This window comes from Manduca sexta, chromosome 2 (genome assembly GCF_014839805.1).
Source record: "Manduca sexta isolate Smith_Timp_Sample1 chromosome 2, JHU_Msex_v1.0, whole genome shotgun sequence".
Classification (NCBI taxonomy): Eukaryota; Metazoa; Arthropoda; class Insecta; order Lepidoptera; family Sphingidae; genus Manduca; species Manduca sexta.
In genome coordinates, this window is record NC_051116.1 from 5,266,041 (window position 1) to 5,290,930 (window position 24,890).

The 24,890-nt window shown below is 37.5% G+C and overlaps 1 protein-coding gene across 1 annotated transcript in view; it reads left to right on the forward strand.

Annotated features, from left to right (window-relative positions):
• LOC115456338 (ryanodine receptor) overlaps positions 1–24,890 on the forward strand; it is a 158,964-nt gene that overhangs the window by 79,502 nt on the left and 54,572 nt on the right. Inside the window, 30 exon segments of the mRNA XM_030185358.2 lie at positions 150–230; positions 652–764; positions 1,392–1,503; positions 1,941–2,077; positions 4,066–4,191; positions 5,002–5,125; positions 7,119–7,257; positions 7,689–7,763; positions 8,417–8,559; positions 9,502–9,645; positions 10,073–10,247; positions 11,084–11,281; positions 11,923–12,028; positions 12,984–13,095; positions 13,422–13,562; positions 13,956–14,093; positions 14,888–15,040; positions 15,531–15,646; positions 16,552–16,726; positions 17,525–17,628; positions 18,578–18,711; positions 18,973–19,062; positions 19,660–19,784; positions 20,336–20,518; positions 21,013–21,060; positions 21,569–21,695; positions 22,487–22,701; positions 22,998–23,145; positions 23,713–23,907; positions 24,415–24,546. Of these exon segments, the coding sequence (XP_030041218.1) occupies positions 150–230; positions 652–764; positions 1,392–1,503; positions 1,941–2,077; positions 4,066–4,191; positions 5,002–5,125; positions 7,119–7,257; positions 7,689–7,763; positions 8,417–8,559; positions 9,502–9,645; positions 10,073–10,247; positions 11,084–11,281; positions 11,923–12,028; positions 12,984–13,095; positions 13,422–13,562; positions 13,956–14,093; positions 14,888–15,040; positions 15,531–15,646; positions 16,552–16,726; positions 17,525–17,628; positions 18,578–18,711; positions 18,973–19,062; positions 19,660–19,784; positions 20,336–20,518; positions 21,013–21,060; positions 21,569–21,695; positions 22,487–22,701; positions 22,998–23,145; positions 23,713–23,907; positions 24,415–24,546 (4,009 nt within the window).

The following is a 24,890-nucleotide window of genomic DNA, read 5'->3' on the forward strand; positions in this document are numbered from 1 at the left end:
CATCATTACTATTAATTATTTTTGCAAATGCCTAGACGACCTTCCTAAACTTTGAAAACTAGAGTCTTGTAGAGATGAGACCTAACTGAATTTATTACAGTTACATAACAGATTAGTTGGTTTTGTTGTATAATTAACGCTTTTTTCAGGTTAACCTACGGTCAAGATGTTAACACATTGAAGTATTTCACCACGTGTGGTCTTCAAGAGGGTTACGAGCCTTTCTGTGTGTAAGTACCTTACGAAGTTGATCGTTTTTTTTCTGGTTTATCCGCTTCTCACAATGTGATTATAAAATCGATAATTGAACTGTTATAGCGAGTATATGCTGCTTAAAAATATTGATTCAGATCGTATTAAATTAACAGCTTGATGTTTCTTAATAATTTCTTATGTTTACGTGAATGTAATAAAAATATAACTATTTTCCCGCCTATTTTCGCGGTTTTTATATTATATATTATATATTCATCCGCAAAAGTCAGTTACAATATCTACTTACATTTTAAAATTATTTTGTATAATTGTAAAATTTATAATTAGTATAATAGTAAATAAAATTTGTCTGCACGACACCTTATAATTATTTCTAGTGCAACATACATAGTAATTTTGTAATCGTCGAACGATTATTGATAATTATTTTTTTAGAAATATGAAGAGAGATGTCACTCATTGGTATACTAAAGATCAGCCTATCTATGAGAATACAGACGAAATGCCCGACACGAGGATCGACGTCACCAGAATACCTGCAGGATCAGGTAATGAAATGCAAGCTTACGCCTTATTAAATGATAATACCCGAAAGGCTTTTGTATTTTCAGATGAAATTTATCGTAAAACAAAATAGATTACTCGCTAATATTAGTATCAAATCGAAATCAAATTCGAATTGCACTCGAATCGGAACCGAATCGAAAAAAAAATTGTGACTTTTTATATGTCACGTTGTAAGTTCCAACGCTTCTGGGAGGGATTGGGTTGGCTAGCCCTATAGCTGGCATATCACGCTTAACCGCCCGACTTGCTACGGGCTAAGTCCGGAAAAAGGAGACTCAACAACATAGATGTCACGCTATAATTTATCTAATTTATAAGCTTTATACTGATTGAAATTTTTTCCTATTAAGTATTTCATACGTATAAAATACTCAAAGAGATTACATCGTACTTTACTTATAAAATCTCAGCAGAATGTAATGAAACATATCTTATTATTGGGTAACACTTTTTATTTTATAATAATTAATAAAATGTTTTTATTAATTAGGAATATAATATTCAGGTCAAAGTACATTAATGGCCTAAGCAGATGTATAAAGACGCATATCCCGAAAACTTTTTTACATACATTTCCATGCTAGCGCATAACTCCGATTTGTTTTCAGACACTCCACCATGTTTGAAGATCTCTCACAACACGTTCGAGACAATGGAGAAGGCTAACTGGGAGTTCCTGAGGCTGTCGTTGCCTGTTATATGTCACTCGGAATTCATTGAGTAAGGAAATAGTATTTCTTATACCTGGCTTAGCAAAATCTGGCACGACAAAACGATACTAGACCTGTTGTGTGGTGAAATCTAAAAATGTTTACCAGTGATGTGAACCTCGTTGCTCGGGAATGAGAGCACATAACATAAAATTCACTAGATCCCCATCGTTCGGATCCTTTTTTTCCGCTCTTACAACTAATTTTCTTGAGATAACCAGTGGAAACAGTGACCTGTAAGCATTTCAAACAAAGTTTACCATACCATGTCTGTTAAATGTGATTCTGAAGATTACAATTGTTATATAAAATTACCGTAATTCACTTTTTTTTATTTGGGCATGGCAAAGTGAACCCCTGGACCTGATGGTAAGTAGAGTAGTGTCCAAAGTGTCGACTGACGATAGATGATTACCCTCCCCAGTGAAGAGTGGAATGTTTTTACAGTGAAGCAGAGAAAGCTCGCAGATGGGTGGAGATCAAGGAACGACAACAGATCCTCATGAAGGAGGCTACGGAAGCCCAGATGCCAGCCCACATAGACCAGATCATGCGCAGTGGGTTCACCATGAACGATATTAAAGGTAACCATAGATAACAAGCCTGGTTTTAATAGTAAAGTGATTCTTTATAAACTTTTGTAAGAAAATATTTAAAGCCATACCATGAGATAACTCCATTTTTAGAACCTATCTATGCGAAATATATAATATATTATAAAAAAATATATATATATTTCTGCAATATATTACCTTTGCCTTAATTATTTCAATTTTCTTATCATGTGGATAATGTTTCGTTAATTTAATAATGAAAATGCCACTGAAAATTTGATTTCGTGCATCTCCTAAAGTACACATCATTTTAATTTACAACCATCATTATCAGATTGACAATTTAATGAATATTTTTGTAGTTTAAAAATATTCAATAACACCTAAACTTGTTTTTATGTAAAATGATTCGTAAATCTCCGTATATTTCGCACAGGGAATGCTCAAGGCCGTTTAGATGGTATGTGTCCGACTGGACATCTTAGAATCGACATTGAAGAAAGACTAATCTCAAAAAAAAATGTTTTCCTGCAGGTGTTTTTTTTTTCTATCTCGTTATGAATTTTATTGTAGAAATTATAATCGTTTATTAATTATAATAATACGATTTTGTATTAATTGAATAAGGCAGGTATATAGAATCACTTTACTATTAAAAGCTAATAAAAATGCATTTTTCTAAACCAAATTTTGTTAAGTTAACATTTTGTAAATATGTAGATGTTATGCCTTAAACATATTTCCAATATTTTAAGCCCTTAATTATTTATTTATATTCAATAAAAAAAATCGTTGTTTTTGCTATTTTTTTCGAGTATTCAGAATTTGCACTATATATATTATATAAATTGTAAACAAAAATCATGAATTGTATGTTCAATTTTTTTGTAAGTATATGTAATATAAAAAATATATATTATCAAAAACAACGATAAGGTAATGGTTTGATTCCATTATTTTTTTATAAATAAATATTTTATACCTTTAATTTTCCACCTTTAATATTTATTCACTTATCTATAATTAATTTAGAACCCACTGTACATACGTAGATAGTACAGCTGTCAGAACTTTGATAAAGGGTGTTTATATTTTGTAATCTTTCCAAGCTGAAATAATTGTCAGAAGATTTTGAAAAATGAAGATTACAATTTTGATAATAATAATATGTTGTTGAATGGTCTACTAGCGTTCGAGCACTATACAACACTTGTGACATATTCAAACAAATTGAATATTTATGTGTATACGAGTAGACCGTAATTTTATAGTCGTTTTGGAAGCGAAAATCTTAATTCTGGATCAATAATAGAGTTAAAAACAATCTGATAAAATAAAAATATTTTTTTTATAAACATTACAATTAATGTTTTCAAATAATAAAATGAGAACTCGTAATGCAACTACATCTCACGTACTACTATCATCACTACGATTGGTGCCATTCATAACTATGAAAAATTGTCGCGTCACTATCGTTATCCAACTCGAACGAGTGAAAAATATTATCAAAAACTATTTTATTTAATTATCAACAGTACAATTAATTCACAATTTTTTTGGTCCTACAAATTGTTCTAAGGAACCACATTTAGGTTCCAAAACGGACTATAAAATCACGTTGTGTAAGTTATAAACGATGATATTTATATTACGCATGCTACTAGCAATCCTAACTTGCAGCTGTTAAAATGATGGCTTTAACTAGGGCAGAATAGTCTCTAATAACACAGTAATACAAACAAACACACACACACACACACACACACACACTTACACACATAACACGCTTTTATCTCCGAATGGGTAGGAACAGGTGCTGGTGGGTACCCACTCGCCAACTGTGTTCCGTCCCATGACGTGTGACGGCGAGGCTATCGTGATAAATATCAGACTCCGGGCTGATACTGAACAGGAAAACAGATACCCTTCAATATATCACAGCAATAACACCTACAAAATTCTGACAGCTGTACAACATATGACCCCAACTTCTTATCCGTTCTCCCGTCCCCAAGGTCTGCACTACGAGGACAACCAGGAGGAGCTGCAGGGCTCGAAGGTGAAGCGGCAGCCATCGCGGCCGCCGCGCAAGACCTCCATACCACGCGGCGTTACCATACAAAATTATAATATACAACCAGGTTGCTAAATTCTTTAAATAATAGAAAAAGCACGTAAAGCTGTTTGATGATCTCTCTCCGGTCATGACGAATTTATCGTCTTACTGGACTATATGAGTGAAGGAACAAAGAGTGCTTGTTTAGTACGCACACACTTGTGCAATATTTCCTGTGTGCCTGATCTCCGTTGAGATTGGCCGAAATTCTGTTAGGAAGAAATCAAAATTAAGCAATAGAAGACTATATATTGTAAATAGTCATATCTACTTTAATTATACTATTAAATTGCTCTCTATAGTAGGTACAAGATATATTTACTATTTATTAAAGGTACAAAGTACATATACTATCTTATTAATGTGAAAGTTTGTGATGATGTTTGGAATGTTTGTTTTAAAGTTAATTCACTATGGACTATGTTACATCAGTAGACCATGTCCTTGTTCAATACGTAGTTCTGGGAAGCCTTTCGCGTAGGCGGAACTGCGAGCAATACCCAGTGACATAGAACCTTCATAATCTGCTGATAGACTATGACGTCATGGTCCAAAATCCAGGCGTGCGAAAGAGATAGCAACACTTTCCTATACGCGCATTATAATATCTTATATTTTAATGTTCAATAAAATCGATGTATAAAGGTAAGTCAATTTTAATCAAGGTAAGTTATTAGCTTTAAATGTTTATGGTTAATTGATGTAAATAGTAAAAAAAATCTATTCAAACTTATCCACATGATCGAACGTCTTGTAAAATTATATCATATTATAGAACTCCTCTAAAATTCAGACGGAATCTCGAAGCATAACTCATAAACTAAATTGTCATTAGGACAACAAGTCAACGGCATGCATCGGTCCACCAGCGAGGTCGAGATGGCAAAGTACGAGCTTGGAGGAGCTCAGAGCTTAGCCCCAGACGATAAGAAGGACAAGCGTGGCCGGTCGCCTTTTAAGTGAGTAGCAGTGTACTGTCATATACAGTCAGCCCCCAAATATTTTTTTATACATTTATTTCTTTATATCTACATATATATTCATTTCAGGCCGACTGTACACGTTATATTCATAGTGCGGTTAATATTGACTGCCTCCGTGGCGTAGTCATACGAACACGACTATCGCGCTGAGGTCGTGGGTTCGAAGCCCAGGTCGAGCCAAAAATAATTGTGACTAGGTTTTTCCATCTTAAAAATTAGTCAGTTGCAGCTAGGAGTCAGGAAGTTGGCGGTGTGATACCCCCGTGCGTCAGAAAGTACGTAAAGTCGTTGGTCCTGCGCCTGATCTCTCTCCGGTCATGTCGAATTGTCTCACCGGACTATGAGAGTGAAGGAACAGAGAGTGCTTGTGTATACACAAACTTGTGCACTATAATATCTCCTGCGTAGCTGATCTCCGTTGAGATTGGCCGCTGTTGCCGAAATTCGGCTACAAGGGATTCACAGTTGACTTTTCTTTTAGTTATTTTATTAAGTTCAAGGCAGTCTATTGTGTAAGATGTATATTTAAAAACCTCGGTATGTAGGAACACACGTATATCTCAAATGTATCCAACGTTTCTCCTGGAAATATATTTTTTTATTTAACTACTAACCGCTTTCGTCATATGGACCGCGGAATCGGTTGAACGCCTGTACTTTCAAAAGGTGATATAGTCTGTTCAGAACGAGAACCGTCATGGGATTTGAGGTCGCTACTGTGCTTAGTTACCTCTTTTGTTTAGTTTCTGTATTTTTCTATACAAAAATCCCTTTAAACAACACGCAAGATCATTTATAACAAGGCAATACGACATGACAATGAGTTTAACATTTACCAAATGGCGGGGAGGGGTTGCTATGTAAAATTCGAAAGTTAGTTCACTTTTCGGCCATGATGGTTCTCTTTCTGAACAGACTATATTAATATTTTTCTACAGAAATTTCCAGAAATATCAAAATCTGACAGACTTAACCCATTTAGCATCGGAATGTTTGACAGCTACATGACATTACGTGTGTCACGGGAATATAACCTTATTATGTAATACATAATAAGGTTATATTCCCGTGACACATATGCAAGTATTTAGATGATAAATACCAGTGGGGAAGCGTCCATACAATCTGATTCCTACCGGCTTCCCTTTTAACTTTATTTGCGTTTGTCTTAGTTTTTGTTTTCTGTTAAAATGGCCGCGATATTTTAACTAAGATATTTTTTTCCTTTTGAAAAATGTCACCCTTCGCTGCTGATAAATATATTGATCTAATATACTCTGACCAGATGGGGTGACAACATTCGAATGGCAGCCAGTAGTGAGTGGATAAAGGAAGTAAAAAACAGGACCACCTGTTGCACTCCTGGGTAACACCATGCCCTTTTTATAGGCATTCGTTGATCTGATTTGTGACTTAACTCTCATTTCCTTGGTGTTTTAATGAATCTAAAGTGATACTGGCATCAATACATAGAATTGTTTATTCATATAAGTGTACATGTTCAAAAGTCAATTGAAGCACATTTAAGTCGCTCCCTTAGTCTCCATTATTTTAGTGTAATAGTTTCAGTTCATTCGTTCGTTATATTTTTATGTCTGTGTCTATATATTTTAAAAGCATTTCTCATCGAAATTCTGTATATTATTAGCCATAGCTTGTTGGCGCAACGAAATCTCGAACATTCCATTGATATCGTTTATGCGCATAAGGAACACTAATAAGATATTCAATTGATTTGAAGTCACATATTTAGAAAAAATAATGGATTTTATAGAGAATTATTTCCCTTTTTAATGAAATTGAAGCAGCCTTGTCGAGAAAGAATTTATCGTCTCCACATAGCCGTTAACAAAATAGTATCTACTTTTAGCTCAAAAGTTATATCATAATGATATAAATGCGCTAGCTTACCCCCTGCTCATAAAAATATATTATCCAAGTTTTCATTATAACTTGTAATACTCCTCAGGTTTTTCAAAAGCAAGCGCGGCGAGAGCGGCGACCGCGGCAAGTCGCGCAAGTCCAAGACTCCGGATCCCTTCAGCGATACAGAAGTGTCGCCCGAGAGGACCGTGCGAAGGCCCAATCCGCAAATCAAGGTGTCACAGGTAATATGTACTGTATACTTGTGGATTTAAGGGTCATTTTTTGGTTTTAGGTTTTTTTGAAATTTCCTTGGCTTTGAATTATCTACGAATTTTATACATCGAAACTTATATGGAAATAAGTTTTTATGGTCACTAACTTGTTAAATGGAAATCGTTTGAATTAAAAACAGCCGACTGAGGAAATAGCATAAAAAAAAGAAATTGTAATATGAAAAACACATTGTTTTAATTTTTTTTAAGAACATTGAACAATTTTACGATTTGTGTTTTTTTTTTGTTATCATTTTGTTTTTAATAATATCCTGCCACAAAATCATTTTTATCGTAAATAATAATAAATATTTTACATTTTTTTACATTACCATACATTTTTTCATTACCAAATTTTTTTTTTCTGTTTTCATTACCATCTTTATGTTTTTTCGTCGAAGGCGAATCAAAGATATAACGGAATGAGTCCACGCGCCAGCAGGCCCAACTTGTACGGAAGCCAAGGGGGTCTGAACGTAAGTCCTGTCCCTACCCGCTAGATGGTGTTGTTACTTAATGAGAATAATCTGACATTTTTTTTATATTTGGGCACGCCAAAATGACCCACTCTACCACTTTTCTCCATCACCGATTACAATATTAAAAAGTTGTTGGCGAATATGTGTTCATATAAAGATGTTAAATGGATTTCGCTTGGAGATAATGCTATATAAATCGATCTATTACACTAGTTTTATAAATGCGAAATCAGTCTTACTGTTTTTTTTTATGTTTTTGTGAAATAAACTTGAACCAAAAGAAAGAATATCGGGTTTAAAAAATGTCAGATAAAAGCTGCTTGGTATTTTTTTTAAATTAGTCAGTAACTAGCATATCTAAATACATTTATTAAGAATTTACTTGTAACAACACCACGGTAGTTTGGAAATAATACTAATACCCAATCAGCAGAATACTAAGAATGTACTTTGTGGAAGTTCGCTTGTGTGTTTTATCGCTTCGAAATAACTTACTTTTAAGCTAAATAACTAATAGATGGATATGTACCCTTCTTTTTCTTTAATAGACACGTTATTTGTAACAAAAAAAAATGTATAAGATATGTAAATTGTAACTATAAAACAGATACTAAACAAAAAAAATAATAAAAAAAAAAAACTTTTTTTAGACGGCTACCCACATGACTCCCACCCAAGACCGCAAACAGATGACGACTACAACGCTCGCGGCTGCCACTACAGAGACGGTTGGCAACGAAATCTTCGACGCGGAGTGCTTGAAGCTCATCAACGAATATTTCTATGGTGTTAGGTTAGTACTTGGTATGCAGGGTGGATTTTTGTTGCGAGGTAGTTGGGACAGCTACCCTATGTTTTATGCCAATCGATACATTTACTTATAAGAATCAAAAGACTATGAGCCAAAAGATATTTGAGTACATTTAAGGACAGAAATTGCTGAAAGCTTTCTCCATACATTTTGTAATAAATGCGATTCTAACGCGCTTTTAAAAGGTCCGTCCTTGAGGTTAAAACGCCTCCTTAGATCATGATTTTGTCACCCGCATTGCTCTGGAGGGAACTAGACAATTAATATTTCCAACTCCTCCCTATCTTTCTACTTGATTAATTTCGTTGCGGGGTAATTACATATTAGTTTTCCCTGACTCGCCGAGCTTAACTCGGTGTCATAAAATGCGTGCCACTGCTGATCTTGGCTTACAGGAGTTGTAGTAGTGGGTTTGAGGGCGGGAAAGTATACATGAACGTCAGTGAACACAAGTGTATAGAACAAACTCCAAAATCTTTATAGTGGTATACTGAGAGTTGCTCGAGTCAGGGCCGTAGCTAGGGGGAGGCATTGTGGGGCCTAAAATAATGCCAATGCCCTACCTTAATAATCAACTAAATTTTACATAACTACTCAATCACAATATATGGACCAGCGAGTTTTTTATTTCACAATTTGGAAGTTAGTCCTACAGTAAGAGTTGTTCGTGGGTGGAATAACTCCCTTTCGAGATTTAAGGGAGTTTCGTTACACTCTGTATATTACCTCAACAATTACGTAAGTATCAGGTAACCTAACTCATTCATGTTCACAAGTCAAGAATATCAAAAATCGATTGACCAGAACAAATCTAGTACCATTTTTACTTAAGCCCTAGCTGTAACCACTACCTTAAATTCAAGTCTAGCTACGGCCCTGGCTCCGGTTTATTTCCTGGATGTAATAAAATGCAATTGTTTCCAGAATATTCCCCGGCCAAGATCCAACGCACGTGTACATAGGCTGGGTGACGACGCAGTACCATCTCCATTCCAAAGACTTCAACCAGAGCAAAGTGATGAAGTCATCTGTCATCATCACTGATGATTACGACAGGGTTGTTGAGAGGTCAGTTGAGAAGCAACATTGGATCTTAGATCAAAGGCCTTTGAAATTAGATTTAGTTATCAATCACTTCTTCAATGCACATTAGTTTGTCAGTTTCCCGTAGAAATATCAAAGCTTATTTTAGAAGAAAAGAAATTATATACATACAGATGATTATTAAGTAAGTTTGCAGTGTGTCTCAAAAAAAAAAGAAGTAGAATAATACTATGATATAAAAAAGGTTTGTGCATTTTTTATTAATTAATAATTCTATATTGAAGTAAAAATTGTATTTATTTATAACCAGATCAAGTAAAACACGTGGTTTGGAGCCACTTTTATGTTTTCGTCTTAAAGTTAATTTTGTCAGTATAAGAATTATTATTTTATCACACAGCGAGGTTAATTATTTTCTCGGTCAGACTATAATATATTCAAAATTACCCAGTGTAAACCGCCAATCCTGCTATATGGTGCGAGCTGATGAACTATATAACGAAGTGATGGCCGAAGCTACAGGCAAAGGCGCGTCGCAAGGCATGTTCATCGGCTGCTCTGTGGACACTTCCACCGGCACTGTCACCTTCACATGCGAGGGGAAAGAGACCAGCATCAAGTTTAAGGTATTGCATTTTTTATTGCTTTGAATGACGAGACGAGCTTGCCGTTCGACTGATGGTAATGGATGATGGTAAGCGATACGACCGCCCATAAACAGTAGAAACACCATCCTACACCTTGAAATACAAAGTATTGTTTGGTATTCCACTGCGCTCTCCATCCTGAGACATGAGATGTTAAGTCTTATTATGTCCAGTAGTTACACTGGCTACAATTTTCTTCAAACCAGAACACAATAGTAACAATACACTCCTGCTTGGCGGCAGAAATAGACATTGCGGAAGTACCTACCCAGGCGGACCCTCGCACAGACCAGTGATGCATACATGCATGAAAGTTAGGAACCATTAATTACGTCACACAATGATTTCTTAAGTTTACGCGAATGTTAAACATCGAAATAAAACTATTTTATTTATTACGTGACACGTTAAAAGGGGGAAGAGGTCAACGAAGTGTAACATATGACAACGGGACGGAGGTCTCATAAATTTCGTGATATCACATGACAAAATCTTCGCTATTAGAACACAGAACATTAACTGCAAACAAAAAACTTTCTAAATATATTCTATCTGTAGCTATACATATAAGGTACGTATAATCATGCAAAACATATGACGTCACACCAAGGGGGAGAAGTCCCGCAAATGTGACCACGTGTGACAAAGACAGGGGGGGGGGATCACAGTCATGAAATTTGTGTAATGTAATTTTTTGATGTGTGACACAGGTATGAGTTTTATGGCGGAGACATTTGCAGTCGATCGAGGTTTTACAGAGCACAGAAAACCGTGAAGTAACAATTTAATGATTTGATATTATATTTTTCCACCAGATGGAGCCAGAAACAAAGCTATTCCCGGCCATCTTCGTAGAAGCGACGTCCAGGGAGATACTTCAGATAGAACTGGGCAGATCTCCGACCAGCCTCCCGCTCAGTGCGGCGGTGTTGCCCACCAGTGACAAGCATGTCATTCCTCAGTTCCCGCCGAGGCTCAAAGTGCAGTGCCTTAAGCCGCATCAATGGGCGAGGGTTAGTATAATAAAGTACATTTATGAAATACAAAATTTTGTTGTCTGCCTCGAAATTTTCTTTACAAATTCTAAATGTTGTTTTTAGAAATTCTTAATTTTGTTGAGTTTTTTAATCTCCTATCGCTATTCTCATTCAACCGTTATTGGGTATAAGGTTGCACACACACGTCATATCTTCGAAGGAGTAGGCAGAGGCGCAACTGGCGTACCCACTTTTAGCCGTGCGTATTCCGTCCCATGATGTGATAGAGGGCGAGCCTATCGCCATATCGGGCACAAATTTGAGGTTCCGGGCTGATACTGAGTAGAAAAACCCAATATCACTTTTCCCGACCCGGATATCGAACCCTAAGCACTGCAGTCGTACCGTAATACAACTACGCCACCGAGGCTGTCGACTTATAACGTTGCCTCATTTTTATTACCATAAATTTCTTATATATACACGAATGTTAAAAATCGGTATTAATTCGATGATTGGGTTCTTAACTGTTGCATTCGCCTTTACATTAATTATTAAAATTTATATTTATATAGAAAAAAATATCTAAGTAATAAAAAAAAAACAAAGATAGTAATCACTGAAAAAAGAACCAAAAAATAAAATAATTATAGTCTAAAGTCGTATAACGTTTGCAGGTACCGAATCTCTCATTGCAAGTGCATGCTCTGAAGTTATCCGACATCCGCGGTTGGTCCATGCTGTGCGAAGACGCTGTCTCAATGCTGGCTTTACATATACCAGGTTTGATATTTTTAACATTTAAATAGTTATACATATATGAATATAAGAAGCGGCGATAGCCTAGTTGGGTGAGGAACGGACTGCCGACGAATGTCCGCAGGTTGAAAACCCAAGGGCACACACCTCCGACTTTTCTAAAATAATGTGTGTATTCTTTGTGAATTATCACTTGCTTAACGATAAGGGAAAACATCGTGAGGAAACCTGCATACCTGAGAAGTTCTCTATAGGAATTTCGAGGGTGTGTGAAGTCTACTAATCCGCACTAGGCCAGCGTGGTGGACTAAGGCCTAATCCCTCTCAGTAGTAGAGGAGGTCCGTGCCAACAGTGGGACAGTATATAATACAGGGCTGATATTATTATTATATGAATAAGTTCATTAAATCAATAAAAAAAAGGAATATTGCTAGTGAATCATTCGTTTAATAACTTTTTGGCATTTTATTCCTTATCTGAAAAATCGAGTGTCAAAAAGATGAAGAAAAACCTAAGGCGTTAGATTTTAAAATTTCGGTAAAACCCTATTTATGCCCTTAAGTAATACATTACTGATGGTAGGTTTCTCATATGTTAGAGTCCGCCTGGGTAGGTACACCGCAATGTCTATTTCTGCCGCCAAGCAGCAGTGTGTAGTCACTGTTGTGTTCCGGTTTGAAGGACATTGTACCCAGTGTAACTACTGGATATAACAAGACTTAACATCTCATGTCTCAGGATGGCGAGCGCAGTAGAATACCAAACAATACTTGGTAATTCATGGTGTTGGTGTTTCTACTGTTTATGGGCGGCCGTATCGCTTACCATCAGGCGAACGGCAAGCTCGTCTCGACATTCAAAAATATAAAAAAAAATTACTCGCATGTGTTTTCCCAATTGTGCACTAAGAACTCAATGTCGTAGTTAAATCGGTAAAAAAATTATATCGATAAATCAACTCAATATGCCTTTTTACAGAGGAAGACCGTTGTATCGACATCTTGGAGTTAATAGAGATGGACAAGTTGCTAAGTTTCCACTCACATACTCTCACGCTGTACGCCGCGCTATGCTATCAGAGTAACTACAGGTCTGTATTATCTCAAAAATGTAAAACTTGAATAGTTAATTATGGAAGTATGTTTTTCAAAATTAAATGGTTACCAAACATTTAAGAAAATAATTATTTATTTGGTCAAACTTTCTCGTTTTTAAGACTAGGAATAAGTTTCACGAGTATCATTAGAAATTAATCGATAATCGATCGGCAGAAATATCAATAAAGGTTAGGTCTAAGTTGAAACAAAAAGAACTTTTTATTGAATAAATTTATTATGTGAATTAGCATAATAAAAAAAATAACACGAATCAATATTATGAAATATAAATTGGTATTACTATATTTGTGATTCTCAGAGCTGCGCATGCGCTTTGCCAGCATGTGGACCAGAAACAGCTGCTGTACGCGATACAGTCGCAGTACATGTCGGGCCCGCTGCGGCAAGGGTTCTACGACCTGCTCATAGCGCTGCATCTCGAGTCGCACGCTACAACTATGTAAGTACAGTCAGCAACAAAAGCAGCTAAACAAACCCAAGTTCAAAACGCTAACATATATATCGACGCAACGGTTAAAAGACTGACTTAAGACATTTTTTTACGAATTTTTTTAATTAGTTGAAAAAAAAAAGAACTGATTTGAACCCATTTAGCATCGGAATGTTTGCCGGCAAACATGACAGTTACATGACATTACGCGTATCACGGAAAAATAATCTTATTATGTAGTATATAAGGTTATATTCCCGTGACACACGTAATGTCATGTAGCTGTCATGTTTGCCGGCAAACATTCCGCTAGTAAATGGGTTAAACATGTATGAAACTTGGTCACAAAAGAATGTTGCTTAAATCAATTAGCCTTTCGACCATCGATATTTCTATTTCAAGGGAGACGTGTAAGAACGAGTTCGTGATCCCCCTGGGCGGCGAACTGAAGATGCTGTACGAGGAACCACACATGGGACATTCATTACGTTCGCTGCAGACTGAGAGTGTACGGCCGCAGATGAAAATGACTGATATTGCGTGAGTAGCGTTTTAACTTATGTACTGACACATGTAAACGAGGCGAGTAACTCGTCTAACAAACCGCAGCTAAATTGACAAACTATGGACACAAGGGCATGACGAGACGAGTAACTTATCCTATAAAACTCGCCCAAATTAACAAATAGCAACACAAACTTCGCTATCTAGCTTTGGATAGTGATTTCTTATGTTTACGCGAATGTTAGACATCGAAATAAATCGGAATTTATCGGTTTTTTTTTATTTGAATTTTTATTACGTTCCGAAGACTGCAACTTTTATGGTTCAAAGCGTTCAGTTTTCGAAACATGGGAGAAAAAATTAAAATGTAAAAAACCCCGATTAAATCCGAAAATCATTTTTATTTCAATATCTAGTTTTTGTAAACAGCCTGTCCCTGCTTAACTAATGGATCGTCTGCGCTGTCAAAAATAGTTTAACAAAAATAGACTTCATTTCGTGACCTTTAAGTCGCAATCAGGACGGCACCCGCTGATACGTTGACAGTAAAGTGAAGCATTTTGACCCATAATGTGAGAGGGGGCGAGCCTATTGCCATATCAGGCACAAATTCTAGACTGAACAGCAATAACACTTTTTTCAACCCGGAAATCGAACCCGAGACCTCAGCACAACAGTCGTATCGTAATACAACTACGCCACTAAGGCAGTCAATAAAGTAAATAAATAAGAAATGTCAATTTGCCAACATAATAACACTATCTAGTTGAAAAAGAAACTGAAGACACTCATTGCACATTAATCCCCTAAAATACCTAATCTCTTTCCAGTGAAAGTATAACAGAGATCAGCAATCTATACTCTCCCTACTTCCCGTTGGAGGTGGTGAGAGAATTCGTGATGCAAGCGCTGGCGGAGGCGGTGGAGACCAACCAGGTGCACAACAGGGATCCCGTGGGAGGTAGTAACGAGAACCTCTTCCTGTGAGTACCATACACGAAACATATTTGACTTCAGGTTATTTCATGCACGAAGACGCGCCCTACCACTTGAGCTGGGGTATTGCAGGATGTCCCGTGGTAAGACCCGATCCAAGCCTCAACCTCGACGCTATCCATGACAGTGTGCGCCTGGACTCATGCTACTCATCTACCCTGTAAGCGCATAGATAAACTAGAGGGGCGTGTCTTCTTGGATGAAATGTTCTATAGTCTTTGCTCGCGACTTCGACAAAGGTACTAGTGTAGTTAATTCTAGATGTAAAAGTACTTTAGAATAACCTGGCTTCATTCTTCGAAACATTTAACGTAATATGGTTTGACTGTTATATTATTAAATTTTATTCTTTGCTTCCAAACTCCAGTAAGCTTTGGATAAAAGAGTGTATCTGTGTAAAGAGTTTTTGGAATTAAAACTCGTTTAGGTAAATAAAAAATTGAAAATGTTGTACAATATAATAATTTATTGTTTCAGACCTCTTATAAAGCTGGTGGATCGTCTTCTCTTAGTCGGTATGATGCGTGATGAAGACGTGGAGAAGCTACTCATCATGATCAATCCTGAGACCTGGGATCCTACCTTCGATAAAGGTAGTTAATACATTTTATGCTAACACCGGAAAAATATAGTGCGCCTGAGTTTTCATTAAATAATAATTCAAATACACTAAAAACAAACATACACACACTTTTTATCCTCAAAGGGGACGCAGGCTTAGCTGGTGCACGCATTTTCCCCCGTGTGTTTTTCCATCATGTGATAGGCGAGCCTATCGCCATATCGGGCACAAATTCCACACTCCGGGCTGATACTGAGTAGAAGAACCCTATATTGACCGCCATGGTTGCTAAGCCGGGCATCGATAAGATCGCTTGTACAGCGTTAGCAGGGTAACACCGGCGAAAATCATGGCGTCCCAAAAAAAAAAAGAATCCTATATCACTTAGCCCGACCCGGTGATCGAATCTAAGACCTCAGCAGTGCAGTCGTACTAGTAGTCTAAACAACTAAAAACAATAACAAAATACTAAACTAAACCTTAGAAAGATGTTGCGTGTGTTTTTTAATGTGCAAGGCAAAGCGACTCTAATGCACCAGATATTAACAGCCGTTTTCAATAAACGATCCCAATCTCAATCTTCAATCCGATTCCGAGAATGAACCAATAAAAATAATTCATTTGTAAGCGTATCAAAACACTTTGTTCTGAATTCTGATTGGTCCATTTTTCGAAAAAACGTTTCGATCTATTTCAAAAATGTTCGATTGGGTTTGTTTATTGAAAATGGCGGTAAGTAGCGTTCATATAGAGCATCGATTAACGAAACATATCTCACGTCCTATACAATTGTGGCGGCCAGTTCTAGACTGGGTATACAGGGTGATTCCGGAACGCGTAATTATAGCACAGACGAAATACAAGATGATTCCATAACACGACGTACTAACCGACAATTACGGCACAAAAAATAAAATGATTTCTTTTTTTTTCCAGAAGGCAAAGACGAGCACCGCAAAGGCCTCCTCCACATGAAGATGGCGGAAGGCGCAAAGCTCCAAATGTGTTATCTGCTGCAGCATCTAAACGACATACAATTACGACACAGGGTCGAGTCGATTATCGCCTTCGCTCACGATTTTGTTGGTGACTTGCAGGCTGATCAGCTGAGGTGAGGTTATGGAAGTTAGGATTTCGCACCTAAAGCAATCCTTATAGGATTAGTTTTTGTCTGTCCGACTGAAACTCTGTCAAGACCCTTTTCTGGAACGCGTATAAGTATCAAGTTGAAATTTATATTAAATACTCGGGCTTAAGGTCTCTTTCAGCTGTGAAAAAATCAAATTTGTTACTTAACGAGATCAGAAGGTATGAACGTTTTTATTCTGCGATATTACAAGAAAATCAAAACCTTTAGCGTACTTCCCGTTGATCTAAAATCATGAAATTTAGCAACAAACAATATCTTATAGGTGAAAAATTTAAGAAAATATGTACTTTAATAACAAGAAAGAAACGAATTAATTATTAAAACAAACTTATTGTTTGCGGTTGGTGCAAAAACCCTATCTAGGGATCTAACAGCAAATTTAATGTTGTCAAGTTCGAACTTTATATATATGTACTTGGACTACTTGGATACTGTACATATAAGCTTGAACAAACCTCTCGGTGAAGTCCAATTCCCATTTGTTCCGATTTAATGGGTGACTACACTGACGTTCTCATCAATTAAATTCTTTCTAAGACGAATATTAAGAAAATATATCGAACATCATTTTTTTATAATATTTTTCATAATAATTTGTGTTTAAGCGATCTTTAGACCATAAAATAAAAGTATGTTACAGATTTTTTCGCGGTTTCTATGTTATATTTTTCTCCCATCGTTTCAAAGACTTTGTAGCCTTCGTGGTCACGGGGCCGGCTGAGATGTTGATGATGATGATCTATGAGAACTATTTTTCAGACGTTACACCGAAATCAAGCAGTCGGATCTGCCAAGCGCAGTAGCCGCTAAGAAGACGAGAGAGTTCCGCTGCCCACCTCGGGAACAGATGAATGCTATACTTAGTAAGTTTCTTATTGCCTTAGCATTGCATTTTCTACTGTCACCATAAATGTTTCATTTCCATGCTTGAAAGGCAATAATATCTAAGCGACAATAAATTTTTGAGTAGAGTGCTTTAAAATTTTGACTTTAATATGAAAATTTATAACAATTCAACTTTTTATGTTATGAAGATATAGTCTAATGTTATTAAAATTGTCCTAGACTGACAAAATCTAGATTAAATAACGTAGAAAAAAATGGCGATTCAAAATATTTATATAATTCATTTTCAGTATATTTGACGCTTAGATATTATTGCCTTTCAAACGTCGATTTGTTTTAGCTTATAAAAATAACACATACATACTCTTTTTTATACGGGTACCACAGTGACTCCCGCACCTGATGGTAAGTGAAGTAGGTTCCAATAGAATATTGACTGACGGAAATAATTACCCCTTGACAGTAGACACAATTACGCCGGCCTGTTAGAACCGGATATACACAGGCTGACCCCGGAACGCGTCACTTACGTACCCACTTTGGCGGGTTTTAACACCATGTGTACGTTGGTTGCTATCCAGGCGAATATAAAGCATTACAGACATAAGGTAGTCAGTAATAAAGTGCAAATCTTACATCTTACTTGCATAAATGCGAATGTCTGGATGTTTGTCGGAAGTTAATGCAGAAACAACTGAATGGTTTTGGATGAATTTTTCCACACGGATAGGTCATGTCCTGGAGAAACACATAGGCTACTTTTTGTCCCGCTAATTTGTTCCTTATGAAATAATAAAATTATTTAATCATTTTTTTAAAAGATGGCGCTGACATCGCACCCTGTTTCAGGGTCTTATGTAGCGTGAAAGACTTATCACGCGGGCAAAGTCACAAGCAACGCCTAGAATAATGTGCCAACTCTCAGTGATCGCTACATACTATGTTTATATTTTCTTTCGTTTTTAGGTTTCAAGCATCTTGAAGATGAAGATAAAGAGAACTGTCCGTGCGGTGAAGAGCTAATAGCTCGCATGAACGACTTCCACGAGAGTTTAATGGCGCATGTATCTCTCAATGCGCTGCAGGAACCTGACCCTGAGGTAATAGCAATTGATTTATATTAGTGTTGGATGACCTTATTAAGGTCACTTAAAGTTCCAGAGACACAGAGGGAAAGTTGCAGAGAGTACGCTGCGTGTGAAAGGGTCAACAATATCGGGAGGGAAGCTATTTGGGAGGGTTCACTTGGAAGACTACGAGGCGCGAGCGATAAAAATCATTTTTATTCATAACTATGAAATTATGAAAATATTATGATTAAAATTGCGATAGTTATCTCACTTATAACATATGTTTCACAGGAAAACACTGAGCCAGAAGCAAAACCGGGCGCATTTGGCAAGCTGTACAACATAATCAACACAGTGAAGGAGTTAGAGGAAGAACCTAAGGTAAAAAAGAAATTATTAGGAACTTAGAACTCAGAATAATTTGAAATAAAACTACTATTTTACGGATTTTATCACGGTTTTTTGTATTTTAAATTTTAGTCCACCTCGTAATAACGAAGGCTGTAGTCTTCGAAATGCCAAGAGCAAATTATAATACAAAAAACCACGATAAAATTTGAAAATAGTTTTATTTCAATGTCTAACATTCGTGTAAACATAAAAAATCATTATACACATTAGAATAATATTTTTGTGATATGGAAAAGTCTAAAAATAATTATTATACTTACCACTTAAATTGCCTGCCTCGGTGGCGTATTGCGTGCGCAGTACGTCAAAGCTCTGAGGTCCAGGGTTCAAATATCAGGTCGGGCTGTGACATTTGGTTTTTCTACTCAGAATCAGCCCGGAGTCTTGAATTTGTGCCCGATATGGCGATATACTTGCCCTCTATCACATAATGTGACTGAACACAATTGGCAAAAAGATGCGCTAGTTGCTCCTCTACCCTTTGGATAAAGGCGTGATGTGATAACTCCAACAAATCACTGAACAAGAAATTCAGTATTGACCAATCTTGTTCTTCTCTTCTCACAGGCAATAGAAGAACCACCGAAGAAGACTCCAGAAGAAAGGTTCCGCAAAGTGCTCATACAGACCATAGTGAGCTGGGCGGAGGAGTCGCAAATCGAAACGCCAAAACTCGTCAGAGAAATGTTCAGGTCAGTATTTATTTATTGCCTTTTTAGGCAAACGAGCTTCAGGTTCGCCTGATGATAAACACCACCCTTAGGTTGATTGGGAGAGAATGCCTTTTGCATTAAGTCCGCCGATATACATGTTATGTATGTGAAGTGCAAATAAATAAATAAACTCAGCCGCCCATGCACTAAAGCAATACCAGAGGCTCAGCCAAGCCACAACCTTACTGGGAGATGAACACTCTTTATTTCACGTTAATCTTGACTGGTGGTAGGTCTCTCATATGTGAGAGTCCGCCTGGGTAGGTACCACCGCAATGTCTATTTGCCAAGCACCAGTGTGTAGTCACTGTTGTGTTCCGGTTTGAAGGACTTTGTAGCCAGTGTAACTACTGGATATAATGAGACTTAACATCTCACGTCTTAGGATGGCGAGCGCAGTGGAATACCAAAGAATACTTTGTATTTCAAGTTATTGGACGATGTTTTACTGTTTATTAGCGATCGTATCGCTTACCATCAGGCGAGTGGCTACCTCTTCTCTTCATTTAAATGCAAATATTCTATTACAGTCTTCTTGTTCGACAATACGACGCGGTAGGCGAACTCATCCGTGCCCTAGAGAAGACGTATGTCATCAACGCGAAGACCAAACTGGACGTGGCGGAGATGTGGGTGGGGCTGAGTCAGATCCGAGCTCTGCTGCCGGTCCAGATGAGCCAGGAGGAAGAGGAACTCATGAGGAAGCGGCTCTGGTGAGTACAGTCCATAGGTGGAGCTAAAGGTTAACACCTAAAGTGAGGGTAACATAGGTCTGACAACTTGCAGAGGTTGGCTTGATCTTGGCCCACCAGTATATAGAGGCTGCCTACTACGAGTAATTTTTAAACAGACAATTATCAAATGGTTTTTTTTTTCTGGCGTACAACCTTCCACCACCTGGAAAATGACTGGCAATGCCAGTTGATAGCTGAACCTTAGCCCCTTATAATGTGGCATAAACGAGGCGAGCGTTCGTATTATCTAATTGTGATTGGTCGAGAGGCCAATATGTGATTGAAATGTTGCTCAAAGGTTGAAAAAAAAAATGGTTTTCCTAAAAAAATTATTTTGCTTTTTTTGTTATTACAAGCCCTTACAGGACGATTTTATTTCAATTTAATCGATAACCCGTGTAGCTGTGGAATTTTACTATGATATCGAGATAGTGGATTGTACTACTAAATTATAAAATTATGTTCTTTCACAGGAAACTCGTTAACAACCACACGTTCTTCCAGCATCCTGATTTGATAAGGTTTGTATTGAGTTTTATATAAATATTTTACTTTGTTTTTCTTTACTTTAACACTATGTTGAAGTAATTAAGTATATTTTCCTTTGACTTTGCTCACGTAGTGATTCAAAATAAAATGACACGGGTGCTCTGTTCGAGATCTGTATTGCAACTCACTTAACGCTTACAAATTCACACTTGTGACTCGAACACACTATAAAATAATTATATTAGATTTAATCTTATAGTATTTAATGTTATAAATGCGAATATTGTTGAAAGTATTAGCATGTTTTGTAGAAGTGCAGCAACTGCTAAACCGATTTCGAAGAATTTTGGTGTGGAGTTTGTGACCCCAAGAAAGGAAATTACGTACTTTATGCCGTAAAAATATTTGACGCAGGCTGAGTCGCGGGCAAAAACTAGTAGATCCAATAGATTATGATGCATTTAAATAGTTTGTCTTTCCTATTCATAAATTTCACGTTCATTACTGACTTTTAAAATAATATAATCTACTCTTATGTAGAGTGTTGCGCGTGCACGAGAACGTGATGGCGGTAATGATGAACACGCTCGGCCGCCGTGCGCAAGCGCAGAGTGACCAGCAACCCTCGCAGCCAGCACAACCCACGCCAGACGACAACAAAGAGAAGGTACGCACACACACACATACACACACACATCTACGCACTTTTAACTGCATGGTAGCTCCCTGTAGCGGCGTACAGGTTGACGTCGCTATAGAGGAACAGATGGTTACGTTCCTCTATGGAAGGGGAAGATTTCCAGTCAGGCAGATGTGGCGCCTGACCGGCCGCGGCCCCTCCGACGGTTCCTATTCGGAGATGGTATATATGCAACGCGTCGCTCAAATTGTGCAAGCGTGATTCAGGATCGACGTCGCCATCTATCGTGATTGCTGTGTGATATCACTGTAGTTGCGTCACTGCATCGATCCTCTTGCAGTTCCAGCGATGTTGACGAGATGGCGGTATATGCACTAATTGTACCGCCACATCCCTTATATGCGAGAATCCTGTTGGATAGGTACACCATAACGTACATTTCTGGCGTGTAATATGTGTTGTAGGCAGAGCAATTACTGGGCATCATACAACTTAAATATTTTGATATCCTAAATATAAGTATTAGTGTAAACAAGTGTTGGTGTCCAAATAAAAAAATGAATCTAGTTTCTGGCTACTATGAGACTTAAAATCTATTCATATCTCATAAAAATGAGCACAGTGCAATACCAGGCATTTTTGGGGCAGGCACCCAAATTTCGATGGTATTGCTGCTATATAGGCGCATAGTGCAATGCCTGACATTACTCGGTTTTTGAAACCCAAAGTCCTATGGTAATCCTGCTATATAAAGGCGGTCGCATCGTTAAACATCAGGCTTATTAAAAAAAATTAGCTCAATATATTGTCCTCTCCAGGACACCTCCCACGAGATGGTGGTGGCATGCTGCCGCTTCCTGTGCTACTTCTGCCGCACCGGTCGACAGAACCAGAAGGCTATGTTTGACCACTTCGACTTCCTGCTGGAGAACTCCAATATCCTGCTGTCCAGACCCTCTCTCCGAGGTTCCACGCCGCTGGACGTGGCCTACTCAAGTCTGATGGAGAATACCGAGCTCGCGCTGGCTTTGAGGTTAGTGATGTGATACTATGCTAATTTGATGCGATTGCCTGCTAATAATGGTCATATAACTTGACTTTGAATTTTTCTACCACCGTATTATTTTTTACCTCCAAAGAAATAGTGGAGTGTTATAAGTTTAAGGTCCGTATCGTTTATAGTATAAGGCCACAGAAAACCTTATTTAAATCTATTATTAAGTCGCTTTTCACATTAAAATTTTTCTGCTGATATATATTTTTTTCTAATACATCTATTTTTATTTAAATTCATTCGTATATTAATATAATGCAAACTGCTATTTTTAGAGAGCACTACCTAGAGAAGATAGCAGTATACCTCTCCCGTTGTGGACTCCAGAGCAACTCGGAGTTGGTAGAAAAGGGATATCCAGACCTTGGCTGGGATCCAGTAGAAGGAGAGCGTTATTTGGACTTCCTGAGGTTCTGCGTTTGGGTAAGAAGCATAATTGCCTCAACTGTCGAGGAGTAAATCATCTGTCATCAGTCGACATTGTACCCCATTCTATTTACCGTCAGGAGCAGCGGAGTCACTTTTCTATGCCTAGATACCGAAACAAACCTTTTAGATAGCTTATGACATGTTGGTTTGATAGACCTACCTTTATAAATACCTCTGTCTAGCTCTGTAGTGCTGAAAAAATTTGATACTTTATAGATGCCTTAGAGGGATTAGGATACAGTCCACCACGCTAGCCTAATGCGGATTGGCAGACTTCATGTACGCTTGAAATTCTTGTACAGAACTTCTCAGTTGTGCAGGTTTCCTCACGATGTTTTCCTTCACCGTTAAAGCAAGCGATAATTTACAAAGAATACACAAACAACTTTAAAAACGTCAGAGGTGTGTGCCCTTGGGTATTAAACTAGCAGACATTCGTCTCGGCAGTCCGTTCCACACCCAGCTAGCTATCGCCGCTCAGATTCCGCTCCTAGAATCTATACCTATTTGCTATAAAATATTTTTACTTAAAAACCTAATACCTACCACCTCTTTGTCAAGGTAAACGGTGAAAGCGTAGAAGAGAACGCTAACCTGGTCATTCGTCTCCTCATCCGTCGACCGGAGTGCCTTGGACCAGCTCTCAGAGGAGAGGGAGAGGGCCTGCTTAAGGCGATAGTCGATGCCAACAAGATGAGCGAGAGAATTGCTGATCGAAGGAAGCTGAGAGATTTGGAGCAGGAGGGAGATATTAATGTAAGGCTTTATTATAACAGAATAAAATAAGTATTTGTATCTATTTCATGCATATTAGGCCATACATCTGCTATTATAGTATAAGGAAAATTTAAGTAGAAATTTTGATATATAACATTGTCCTTTTTATAATTATAATGTAATTGAAATATAACCATGCCATTTTGGTATAAGATAGACAGGATACATACAGTTTTTGACAAACTAAATGTCAATTATTTAGATATTACAATTTTATGAAAGTAAAAAAAAAGTATTATTGTAATCTATTAAATACCTGAAGAACTTATTCTAACTACCACAATAGATTCGACAATTTAAACGAGAAACTACACGAATTCCTTCTTTACCCTCCCAAAATAAAATACAATAGACGATCCAGGTAAATATCGATATTTTTATTCGGGTCAGGTTATCGATAATAAAATACAAAATTAATCCAACCTTAAACTATTGAAACTGTCGTGTCTAACGCAATAGACGGTCGGCAACTCCAATATGTTACAGTTCAGCCATCCCCTGCCCGAATCTGATGAGGATGAGGACTACATCGACACAGGCGCTGCTATATTGAATTTCTACTGCACGCTGGTGGATCTGCTGGGACGGTGCGCGCCTGATGCCGCTGTTATTGCGCTGGTGAGTTATGAGAGAGGAAGTTACTATGTTGGTATTAATGGATCAGGGGAAAGTTACTATGTTGGTATTAACGTAGCAGGGGAAAGTTACTAGGTTGGTATTAACGTAGCAGGGGAAAATTACTACGCTGGCATTGACGTAGCAGAAGATGGCTAGTACGCTCGTAATTTACCACGCTAGTATTAACATGACAGAGAAAAGTTACTACAGTAGTATAAACGTAGCAGGGTAAATTACTACGCTGGCATTACCGTAGCAGGGAAAGGTTTCTAATCTGATATTAACATAGCCGAATATGGCTTCTACGCTGGTATTAAGGTAGCAGGGGAAGGTTACTAGACTTG